The sequence below is a fragment of the Anabrus simplex genome, chromosome 2, assembly GCF_040414725.1.
Source record: "Anabrus simplex isolate iqAnaSimp1 chromosome 2, ASM4041472v1, whole genome shotgun sequence".
Classification (NCBI taxonomy): Eukaryota; Metazoa; Arthropoda; class Insecta; order Orthoptera; family Tettigoniidae; genus Anabrus; species Anabrus simplex.
In genome coordinates, this window is record NC_090266.1 from 1,149,796,806 (window position 1) to 1,149,809,636 (window position 12,831).

General features: G+C 40.7%; 1 protein-coding gene across 1 annotated transcript in view; it reads left to right on the forward strand.

Annotated features, from left to right (window-relative positions):
• hob (hobbit) overlaps positions 1-12,831 on the forward strand; it is a 460,559-nt gene that overhangs the window by 375,594 nt on the left and 72,134 nt on the right. Inside the window, exons 31-33 of the mRNA XM_067142110.2 lie at positions 5,962-6,119; positions 11,606-11,729; positions 12,083-12,312. Coding sequence (XP_066998211.2) covers positions 5,962-6,119; positions 11,606-11,729; positions 12,083-12,312 — 512 coding nt within the window. The remainder of the gene's footprint in view (positions 1-5,961; positions 6,120-11,605; positions 11,730-12,082; positions 12,313-12,831) is intronic.

Sequence of the window (12,831 nt, forward strand, 5' to 3'; positions counted from 1 at the left end):
TTCTGTTGAATTTCTTACCTACTGACATCAATTTAGTCTTCGAGAGGCTAATTTTCATACCATACTCATTGCACCTATTTTCAAGTTCCAAGATGTTAGACTGCAGGCTTTCGGCACAGTCTGCCATTAAGACCAAGTCGTCAGCATAGGCCAGGCTGCTTATTACATTTCCACCTAACTGAATCCCTCCCTGCCATTTTATACCTTTCAGCATATGATCCATGTAAACTACAAACAGCAAAGGTGAAAGATTACAGCCTTGTCTAACTCCTGTAAGTACCCTGAACCATGAACTCATTCTGCCATCAATTCTCACTGAAGCCCAATTGTCAATATAAATGCCTTTGATTGATTTTAATAATCTACCTTTAATTCCATAGTCCCCCAGTATAGCGAACATCTTTTCCCTCGGTACCCTGTCATATGCTTTCTCTAGATCTACAAAACATAAAACACAACTGCCTATTCCTCTCGTAGCATTTTTCAATTACCTGGCGCATACTGAAAATCTGATCCTGACAGCCTCTCTGTGGTCTGAAACCACACTGGTTTTCATCCAACTTCCTCTCAACGACTGATCGCACCCTCCCTTCCAAGATGCCTGTGAATACTTTGCCTGGTATACTAATCAATGTGATACCTCGATAGTTGTTGCAATCCTTCCTGTTCCCTTGCTTATAGATAGGTGCAATTACTGCTTTTGTCCAATCTGAAGGTACCTTACCAACACTCCATGCTAATTTTACTACTCTATGAAGCCATTTCATCCCCGCCTTCCCACTATACTTCACCATTTCAGGTCTAATTTCATCTATTCCTGCTGCCTTATGACAATGGAGTTTATTTACTATCCTTTCCACTTCCTCAAGCATAATTTCACCAACATCATTTTCCTCCTCCCCATGAGCTTGACTGTTGCAATTTTTCTTTTCGAGAAAATGAGGTTACTTTGTTACTTCCGGACACACAATTCAAATTGATGAACTTGCCGTATTTGTTGTGCTAGAGCGCAAACCGCTGCCCGCCACTATGCTTTGGGGAAGGGTGGTGTATAATGGACGTAGACAGAGATTATACTTGGTGCAAATGCACAGGTTTCTCGTTTGTTTAGTGCAGTCGCTTCCCAGCTCTAGCAGGCAATATACTGTTTGTTCTGTCCATATTGGCTACTAAGTTTGCAGTATAAATTGGTAAGAATGGCTCCGTTTTGGTACACCAACAAAGAAATGGCTGATGTGAGCCTATCCTATGGCGCAGCAAATGGCAACTGGAGAGAAGCCGCACTGATTTATGGTGTCTGGCACCCTAATCGCTGCCAACCTCATCATTCAACTTCGTGTCCATTGGCAGGCGACTGCATGAAGGAGGGCAGAAGAAAATCGTCATGTGACAGTAGTGTGCACATTTCAGCACCAGTTTAGTGTCAATATCTGGGCCGGCATTGTTGATGACTATTTACTTGCTTGGGCCATATGTCCTTCCTCCTCGTCTGAATGGTGCAGAATGCTACTGTTTCTTGGTAGAATCACTGCCTGGATTATTGGAAGATGTTGCAGCTAATGTGGCTGTGTCATAGTGGTCCTCCACAGCATTTCACTCGCCATATCACACAGCACTTAAAGGACCATTATCCCGGGAGATGGGTTGGCCGCGGTGGGCCAGTTAAATGGCCTCTGTGCTTGACCAATTTAACTCCCATGGAGCTTTCTTGTTACATGAAGATCAAAGAAGACGGGGAATATTTAAGATTTACTGTAATAAAACCATTGGGCATATTGTTTCTTTCGTTCAGTATTTCATTCCTTTTACAGTGTTGTGAATACAGGAATGCACGATCGTGTGGCGGCAGCGATGCATCTTCCCAGATGTTAAATAATGAACAACATTGCTGAGACCAACAGACAACAGGAGAAATGATTGGGTGCATTCCTTGACAGACAGTGTCTTCATTACTGTGTGTTCTTATACTCTGTGTGCAATTATGGCTGCTTAATAAACAAACTGTGGACCTATAAGAGACGACAATACTGCACAAGTGTATTGTCTCTCTCTATCTAACATATAACCCACTTCCCCTCCCTTTCCTGGAGCACAGCGGTGGGTGCAACATGGGTGTTATTCTACCGCGGAATACAAATCGCCATTCATCTTCCAAAATATTAAAAATACTACATACCCCCAGGTCTAGCGACCCCCCCCCCCCCCCTCCGTCATATTGGCGCCCATGGATTATCGCAGTACACTAGTGCACTCCCTAGTACCCAGTCCATAAGTAGATTAATGTAATATGTACTCCAAGGGAGAATAATATGGTGCAAATAAGAAAATTCAAAGGACACAGAAACCAGGTTAGACTTCGGTCTGTTCTGCAAACTAAAGGAACCATTCCGAGGGAAGCGGTAGGGCACTCCATTGCAGACATGAACAAAGGTGGCACTGATACTAGTATACTGCACCTTCCATACTTATGTTGCCAATACTTAGTCTCTTGCGGTTTGTGCTCTAGCACAGCAAATACGGTGAGTTCATGAATTGGAATCGCCCACCCAGAAGCAACAAAGTAACCTCATTTTCTCGAAAAGAGAAATTTTCTCTGCTAATCCGATTGCATCATCATTCTATATATAACACAAAGAGCATCCTTGACCTTTTTTTTGTCAGTATAATTTAGATACACCCTATATATTTACATTCTTTGGTTTCATAGATCTTGCCAGGCTGAGTGGCTCAGACGGTTAAGGCGCTGGCCTTCTAACCCCAACTTGGCAGGTTCGATCCTGGCTCAGTCTGGTGGTATTTGAAGGTGCTCAAATACGACAGCCTCGTGTCGGTAGATTTACTGGCACGCGTAAAAGAACTCCCGCGGGACTAAATTCCGGCACCACGGCGTCTCCGAAGACCGTAAAAGTAGTTAGTGGGACGTAGAGCAAATAACATTATATTATTATTAGTTTCATAGATCTTGAAGGGAAAAATATCACAACAAAGTTCCCTCAACTTGACTAGAGCCAAAAATTTACACTAAATGAGGAGAATAAAAGGGAGGAGAGAAATAGGGTAGAAGAACAGAAGGCTAGACTGTGAATATAGAAGCTCCAGAGGAAATTTTGCTAATATGAAGTAAGTCTTCACAGGACATTAAGGGTTGCTGAGAATGAGTCTTGTAGCTTAAGTTCATAATGTACACTGTCCATCTTGATTATCGCAAGGGCGCCCGTGCCCGGGGGCAAGGGGTCCGTCTCCCCCCCCCAGCTCTCAGGGAAAGGACAAAATCTAATGTAGTCAGGTGTTTTTCTTTCAAGAAAATGATTTAAAAGTCTGTATTACGTAGAAGTGGTAGTACCGACCCCCACCAACAGGCAGGGGATACCATGGGTGTTATTCTACCGTGGAATACAAGTCGCCATTCATCTTCCAAAATATTAAAAATACTACATACCCCCAGGTCTAGCCCCCCCCCGGTCATATGGGCGCCCATGGATTATCGCAGTACACTAGTGCACTCCCTAGTACCCAGTCCATAAGTAGATTAATGTAATATGTACTCCAAGGGAGAATAATATGGCGCAAGTAAGAAAATTGAAAGGACACAAAAACCAGGTTAGACTTTGGTCTGTTCTGCAAACTAAAGGAACCATTTCGAGGGAGGTGGTAGGGCACTCCATTGCAGACATGAACAAAGGTGGCACTGATACTAGTATACTGCACCTTCCATACTTATGTTGCCAATACTTAGTCTCTTGCCCTCAAATTACTGTAGACATTAACAATAGCCCACACAGGGTGTAGCAGTACGGTACACCAAACTTTCAGGACACGTTCCTCACACGTAGAAGAAAATATGTTACATGGATAAGGGTCCGGAAATGCTCTATTTCCTTGTCAGAACTCGTCTGCACCAATTTGCTTTACATCGCACCGACACAGATAGGTCTTACGGCGATGATGGGATGGGAAAGGGCTAGGAATGGGAAGGAAGCAATTGTGGCCTTAATTACCTGGTGTGAAAATGGGAAACCATGGAAAATCCATCTTCAAGGTTGCCGACAGTTTTCTACAACTCTACATAGTAGATTAATCATGGGAAACACACAGGAACTGAGCGTACCAGCATACCACATGGAACTCTTTCTTACATGAAATGTTCAAAACGCCCTCCTTTAGCATTGATACTTGCATCAACCTGCCATCGCATTGAATCCTGGACTGATTTGATCTAACAAATGCATCCCTTCCACTTCTGGTCGGGACTTTGTTTACACGTATTAGCTCTAGAATTACTATAGTTATCCGAGTAAAGTGGTACAATCTAAGGAACCATAACTGATTTAATGAGCCTTTTGTGGTTTCACCTTAATTTGGCTTGCACTGAGACATGCATGTCTTAATCTTTGAGACAAGCATATGATTAGCACCAAGCGAGTTGGCCGTGCGGTTAGGGGCACGCAGCTTCAGTTTGCATTCGGGAGATAGTGGTTTGAACCCCATGTTGGTTTTCCGTGGTTTCCCATTTTTTCACCAGACAAATGCTGGGGCTGTACCTCAATTAAGGCCACAGCCGCTTCCTTCCCACCGCTAGCCCGTTCCTAACCCATTGTCGCCATGAGACCTAGCTATTACCATCAGCATCAACCAGGGAGTTGGCTGGCTTGAGAGCTGAAACTAAACATTGTAGCCCACCACCGAGTGCGACCTGCAGGACACAGACTTGCTTTGCTCTGTTGACTAGCCGACTGCCCGTCAGCTAAAATTTCTTAGGCTGCCGAACATGGGCTTTCAACCGGCCGGTGGGCCTTCCGTAGGGAACGGGTCCCATCACCGTCCATCATCACATTTCCACTTCATCCGCTGCCGAGGCTGGCAGAACCATACGAGAGGCATGTGACATAATATTCTCACGCCTTAGTAAGGGCTGGTAGTTACCAATATTACTGAGCGGCAGATACGAGTATGAACACTGAGTGTGCAGAGGCTCGCAGCACTGCAGTCGTGGGCAGGGAACCTGCCACTTCTTTTTATTCTTCTCCATGTGAGGAATGCGTGCTGAAAGTTTGATCGTACCTTATTGTTACACCCTATTTTATATAATAGGTTTCTCTCACAAAAAGTACTTGGGCCGGTGATCCGGAGGTCCCTAGCCTCTAGAAGAAACACAGCAATTGACCTTTGTTGTGTGCTAGAGTACAATCCAGCTCTTTTTAACGCTAATCGGTACATACAATTTATTTAAAATACCCAGTAATTTAACATTTTACATGCTGCTAAAATACCTTTTAGTTGTTTATGCTCGACGATGCCAAAATATAAATATTATATGCCACAAAACTGAATTTTAATGAGGCTCATAGTTCAAGTTTCATTATGATACAGGTTCTCCACCAATCAGAGTTCAGATTTTCATTATGATACAACTGTTTGACCAATTAGGTAAGTATAGCAAAATCAAACATTTCGGACACACACGTTAACATCAATGCACCTTCTACTTCCAATATTCCACAACCACATGGCACATTTCTGCAAATTCACTTCACCAACTGTACAATAAACAATTTGTATTCGAAATAAAGCTAGCTTTGGAAACATATGACATTCTCAAGGTCCCTGATCCACTCCCAGAGAATAAATAACCCAGTGCATGCGCTCTGCACTCTGTTCAGTAAATTCAACTGTCAAGCGACATCTCGATAGAAATTTATGAATATTTAAAAAATAGAGTTATAATTGTCGTTGAGCATAAACAGTTGTATGCAACTCACCTATAATGGTAATTAAGACACTCGTATGGAAATTATAAAATGACCGAAGCAAGTTTTTTAAACATACTCGTGTCTTAATTATTGCCATTATAGGCTTGTTACATAATGTACTATTTGGATAATCCTAAACATTATGACATTGTTTATGGTAAGAATAGGTATTTCTGATCGATAGTTTATCATGTACTATTTTCATTTACAGTATGCAATGATATTGGATATTGTCAACAACTTGTTGTTGTATGTGGAACCACGGCGCAAGGAAGCCTCGGAGAGATTACAACGAATGAGATTCAAACTTCAGCTCCACAGTGTTGAAGATCAGCGGAAACCAATACAGCAAATGCAAAGTGAAGTAAGGTGAGTTATAATTGATAGAATTATAGAATTCATGTTTATCTTATTGATTATTAAGCGGTCATAATCATATATCTCTTTACCATCCATAAGTGAAATCAGAAGGTACAGAATGGCTTATATCTCAAATGTTGCAAGTTAAGGCATTTCATTGCATTGTGTAGTTTCAACAATAGATACTTCCCACTGTACAGGAAAGACGGTTACCATCTGGCTCCTTCCCTGAATGGTCAGCAAACTGGCATGTGGTTCAGAGAGCCCGAGTTCCCAGCTGGGCTGAGGATTTAAACTTTGTATATTTAATTCCTCTATTTTGGAACTGGGTGTTAATACGAGGGCTGTATTTTTTTTTTCAACTTCAAATGGGCCATTAAAAAAAGATACATTGACGTAACAAAATGATTTCATCACTAAAAGTTTAGTAGTTTCATACGTATCTTTCCACATAATTGCCGAAACGATTTAGGCGTTTGTTGTCTCGTGGCACCAGCTTTCTGATGTCCTCTGCAAAGAAGTCTGTCACCAGGGTCTCAACAGCCTCCTGAAGTTCTTTGTTTGTATGCCACAAATGGAGGTTTATGATCAGTGTACTTTCTACAGCAATTACAGACATTTCAAGGTCTTCTCTATACACAGTTGCGACTCAACACTTAGGATACTGGAAACTTTGTTCACATTGGGTCCCAACAGTATTGACTGATGATCACAAAACTCGGCGAATGGAGTCGGCCAATGTTTCTCACGTGCTACCATAGAGAGGGGAAGAGTATTTAAAGTCTGTTCCTGGCGATTAAACTTGGGTCCTGTATGATACTCCAGAAACCAAAGAACAGTCTAAGCAGTGGATGCATCCTTCTTCTCCACTGAGAAAAAGGAAAACAATGGCTGCCATTTTTCGGGACCATGAATGATTCTTGTTAGAGGACTTTATGGATCAGGAGGCTGTTGAGATGCACATTATCTCACTGGCGGCAGACTTCTTTGCAGAGGGCATTAGAAACTTGCTGTCATGATACGACAGATGCCTAAATTGTTTTGGCGATTATGTCAAAAAATAAGTATGAAACTACTAAATTTTCAGTGATAGAATCATTTTGTTATGTCAGTGTGTCCTTTCTTTATAGCCCATTGCGGGATGAAGAGAAAACAGCCTTGGTATACACACAACACGTCATACTACCTACCACATCAGAAACACGCAATAGTGAATACATCCCTTCACGTAGAGTTGGCGTCGGGAAGGGCATCCGGCTGTGAAACACGGCCAAATCCACATGCAGTGCTGACCCTAAGAAATTGGGAAAGGCCAAAACGAAGAAGTATTACCATAACAGTGTGTTTCAAATTTGTTTAGTGTTTCACCATTCCAGTTCTTAATAAACCTTTCATAAGACAAAAAAAAAGTACCTGACTTGACTCATATTATTACATCATAATTCTAAATATAAAATAATACTGTACTATGCTAAAGGGACTATAATAGTAGCTTACAGGTACAGTAGAACCCAGGTGATCCTAACCCTGCAAATCCAAAAAATTTATAATCCCCAATGGAGGAAAAAAGATTTAAATCCTATGTAAATCAGATGACTTTGGAGGAGTTAATATGTTTGTTTTTGGGTCTTTACTTCCATTTAACTCCCTACAAAGCGGAATGTTTTAAAACTCTGTCTTAATGAGCATCTTAATATATATATATATATATATATATATATATATCAAAAACAAAAAAGACTTTATGTGAAACTTCAATCCCTTAAGGGTGGAGATTTTTCAAACCCTTTCTTCAAGAGCACCTAAAATATAAGGGAAACTATTGTGTGAAATTTGAACTTCCTGCATTTTGGGGTGTCAGAGATATGGTTATGAGTCGGTGAGTGATATTTTTTTTACAACTTGCTGTACGTCGTACGACACAGATAGGTCTTATGGCGACGATGGGGTAGGAAAGGCCTAGGAGTGGGAAGGAAGCAACCACGGCCTTAATTAAGGTACAGCCCCAGCATTTGCCTGGTGTGAAAATGGGAAACCACAGAAAACCATCTTCAGGGCTGCTGACAGTGGGGTTCGAACCCACTATCTCTTGGACGCAACCTCACAGCTACGCACCCCTAACCGCATGGCCAGCTCACCTGGTAGTGAGTGATATTTGAGCAAGATTTATTTTAATTTTCCAATTTTTAAAATTAACACTGGGCGAGTTGGCCGTGCGCGTAGAGGCGTGCGGCTGTGAGCTTGCATCCGGGAGATTGTGGGTTCGAATCCCACTATCGGCAGCCCTGAAGATTGTTTTCCATGGTTTCCCATTTTCACACCAGGCAAATGCTGGGGCTGTACCGTAATTAAGGCCATGGCCGCTTCCTTCCAACTCCTAGGCCCTTCCTATCCCATCGTCGCCATAAGACCTATCTGTGTCGGTGCGACGTAAAGCCCATAGCAAAAAAAAATTGATTAAAAAGCCTTTTGAGTTTCTAGCAATTTTTCACACTTTTTGAGTTCATAACTAATCAAATGAGACATTTAGGAAAAGAGTATTTTCTTGTCCACCTATTCTATACTTTTAGTTTAATAATCTCCTTCGATTATGTTTTATTATGATAATGGTACATGTTTCAGCCTTATTAATCCATTATCAGCCATTAAATTTCTCATTTGATTAAGACACTTCTATCATACATGTACATTGTACATGTTATATATATTTAATACTTGTTAAAATTAACATTGTAGTATAACTAAAAGGATACATGATTGAGTTGAGTAACCAGTGAATAAATACATTTGAGAATGAAAATATTATGTATGCATGATGATGTCAAATGGCCAGGTATTATAAAACATAGTTAAAATTCACTTGAATTTACCAGCATTTAGAAATCTTCATTAAGAAGTTACATTGTAATCTGAATTTGTAGTGTTGTGCTACTGTTCATTATGTTGACTAAATATTGGCTGAGATATTCTATTAGATACAAAGTTGGTGTAATACAAGTAAGAACAAATTATCATTATAGATGGTACAGTTATCTCTCAATTTCATGTAAGCAATGGAATTGTACATAGATGACCATCATATACATTGCCTAATATGTTCCAACTTACACACTTCCTTAGATTTATAATGTTGTAATTTCCCAGGCTAGTGTTATTCACATCACTAAGTCGATATGCACACATTCCACCTTCCCTTGAAATACGTGAAAAAATTTATGTACGGTTTCATTATCAGCATTTGACTGATGAATGGGCAACAAAACTTTATTCCTTACTTGTGCCAATTATGTTCGTACACTTTGCACTACTACTACTACTACTACTACTACTACTACTACTACTACTACCACCACCACCACCGCCACCATAAGACCTATCTGTGGCGGTGCAACATAAGGCAAATAGCAAAAAATACTACTATTACTACATTTTCATTCCTCCCCTGAAGGGGGAGGCGAGCCTCTTAGACGGGAACGCCGTCTCTCAGGCCAGGAGATTTGTTATGGTGAAGGAGATACACGGAGAAGGTGAAGAGGTTGGCGGCCTTGGCCTATACTGGGAACTGTCCCGGCATTTGCCTTGGTGCAGGTGAATCGAAAACCACGGAAAATCATTCTCCAGACAGCTGACGGTTGGGGTCAGCTGTGAGGTCCAGCCCTGTCTCGTCTCCCGAATGCAGAGGCGTAGAGCCACTGTAGAACAATGGCCACCCCTCCTCTGCTTGGTTGGCCGGTCAGAGTGCAGAGCTGTTGGACCACAGACCAGCTGTGACCACTTGTGGGCTGAGACCCCTTCTGCATCCACCTACCTACTAGATCAGTCGTCATGTATTACTAGATCATGACTGACTGATAATTACTAATGTTTACAAGTTTCTTATCTCAACAAGGAAGTTGGAGATTATGAGTCCTCGCTAGGGGCAGGAAACTAGTGCGACAGGCCTCGGCAGCCGGCACAATTCATATCCACGTCGCAAGTTGGGGGCTTCATTCATCCCATCCCTGACCCGGTCATTGACTGGAAAACAGGTTGTAGGTTTTCATTAACTAGGAGCAGAAAACTACAACTGGAACTGGGAATGTGGACATTGTAGCAGGAAAACTGTACCAAGGAAGACTGTAATAGATCAGGATCTTTGCTGAATAAGATTTAAGGTAGGCAATCCATGAAAGCCTATCGTTCAGTCTTGCTGGTTAACAACTGCTAGAAGAAATGGCAGTAAGTTGTAAATACAGCAAAAAATATAGTTTCAAGTTTAAAATAAGGCTGACTTGATTATTTCATTATTATTTTGGTATTTTATTTTAATATAATATTATTAACCAATTAACCAGTTGAATTCTTTTATGGCAGCTTAATTGCTTGCTCCTATCAATTTTCTATTGTTTTCAGAGAGATCAGGTAAGACCCACTCTACAGAACATCAGATTTCCATCATTTGTAGGCAATCTGAGATGAAAGTTCATTGCTGTAGAAAATTTGATGCCCAACTGTGGGGCTAATAATTAATGAAAATTAACAAAAGGTTAAAATAAATATTGCAGTATAAATTGTGGAACTTGAATGTTTAAAGGTGTGGTGTATGATACACTTCGAGTACATGAAAGAAATTTCACCCTCTACCCAAAGAAACCCTCTCGCCAGAACCATTTAGGAGTGGGTGTCTATATCGCCTTAAGAGTACTTTCCTTTCCATGAATGGGATTTAACACTCAGAAGTTAGTGTTGATACATTCCTGCAGTGATTTCTCCTTCCCCTCGCTTTCGGCTCACTTGTTCGTTCATTCAGACTGCTGTGTTCTGTTGTGTATAGTTAAGAAGTGGGAGGTTTGGCAACTCCAAGTAACACGAGCCGGCCAGCAGGCTTATCACCATGGCAACCACACTGGGCGCCCGCCTAAGTTTCCATTCCAACCATACCCCTACTCCCATCTCGCCACCCAGGCAAGCAGTAAATGGACCTCCCTCTAAGAACTGTCCGAATGCAACTTGAAATATTATGACTATAGCAGTGTATTACGTGATGTTAATAGTTTCTCAGACTACATAGAAAATATTATAATTCATAATAGCATCACACACACATGGCAAACAACAATCAAAAACTTTTTTCATAAGAATGAGGTTGTATTTGCATTTTCACTGTAACTATTTAATAATGAAGTAAATATTCTATGAAGTGGTGTCAAAATTGCTTTCCCTATGTCATAAAATGTCTATAGCGCTGTCCCACTTATTATGTGTTTAGGCCACAGTCCTTTGAGGAGCAAATTAACAGGGTTTAGCTGTATAGAATATAGAAATGAAAAGTAATACCAATTAAAAAATCAATGGACATACCTGGTGGAGAGAAAATATTTGTTTCACTTTCATTTTATAGAGCTGAAATTTTCTATCTATTCAATCTTTGCTGTGTATATCTTTCATTTTGATTTTTTTATTCAGCAACTAAAAATGTTTGGTTCTCATTATAATTTATATATGGTCCTGTTTAGATCTATGGTATCGGAATTACGCCGACTTGAAAGAGAATATCATTTGCTGCAGCAAAGGGCGTCATCTGATACTCCACATAGTGAAGAAATTTACCAACCACAACTGGAAGAAATTGAAAGGCAGGTGAGGCTACAAATATGAGAAAAAATGAGACATTGTGAAAAGAGTCTAGCTATATTGTTTATTACTTTGTATTCCATTTTTGTTTACTAATGCTGAGATATGATTTCCTTTGTTACTGTGTTTTGTATTCTGTTAAGTTAATCTGGGTGTTCAATTCATAAATTGTTATTACTTGCTAGAACTGGAATCCATCTTGTAACTGAATGGCATTTTATTATTCTATTTACCATATGCACATTGCACAATACATGTAGAAAATGGTTGTCATAAAATTTATACATTTATAATTCACTTGTTCCCCATGATTATTTCTTCAGTTCAAAGCATCGTTCTGTTTTATCTTTGACTGTCAGGTGGACGACTGCAAGGAAGCACTAAATTCCATGAGTGAGGAACTTGAAGTGATGATCTCCTGTTACAAAGAGACCCAGTTGTCAGCTGATCAAAAACTGGCCACCATGCGTGGAGACAAGCCTGTGATCACTGTACGAGCCAATGAAATCTGCTTCAAACATGCCAAGTGGAGGCTGACCGAGGCAGATGGACAGCTAGGAATAGCTGATCTGGTTCTGAGTAATTTTTTGTGAGTATTTAAACAGTGCAACTTTAGTTTAGAGGCAGTTTCCACCTTTCAGTAACTTTTCACTATTATTATTCTATGATTAAATAGAACTAATACTTAGCTTGACATCAGAGCCTCCGTGGCTCAGGCGGCAGCGTGCCGGCCTTTCACCGCTGGGTTCCGTGGTTCAAATCCCGGTCACTCTATGTGAGATTTGTGCTGGACAAAGTGGAAGCAGGACAGGTTTTTTTCCGGGTACTCCGGTTTTCCCTGTCATATTTCATTCCAGCAACACTCTCCAATATCATTTCATTTGATCTGTCATTCATTAATTATTGCCCCAGAGGAGTGCGACAGACTTCGGCAGCCGGCACAATTCCCATCCTCGCTGCTAGATGGGGGCTTAATTCATTCCATTCCTGACCCGGTCGAATGTGGATTTTCATTTTATTTTATTTAGCTTGACATCTATTTTAGGTCATGTTTCATCTCATGTGCAAGACATCTTCAGTTTGTTTGTTTGTTTTTAATTTTATTTGT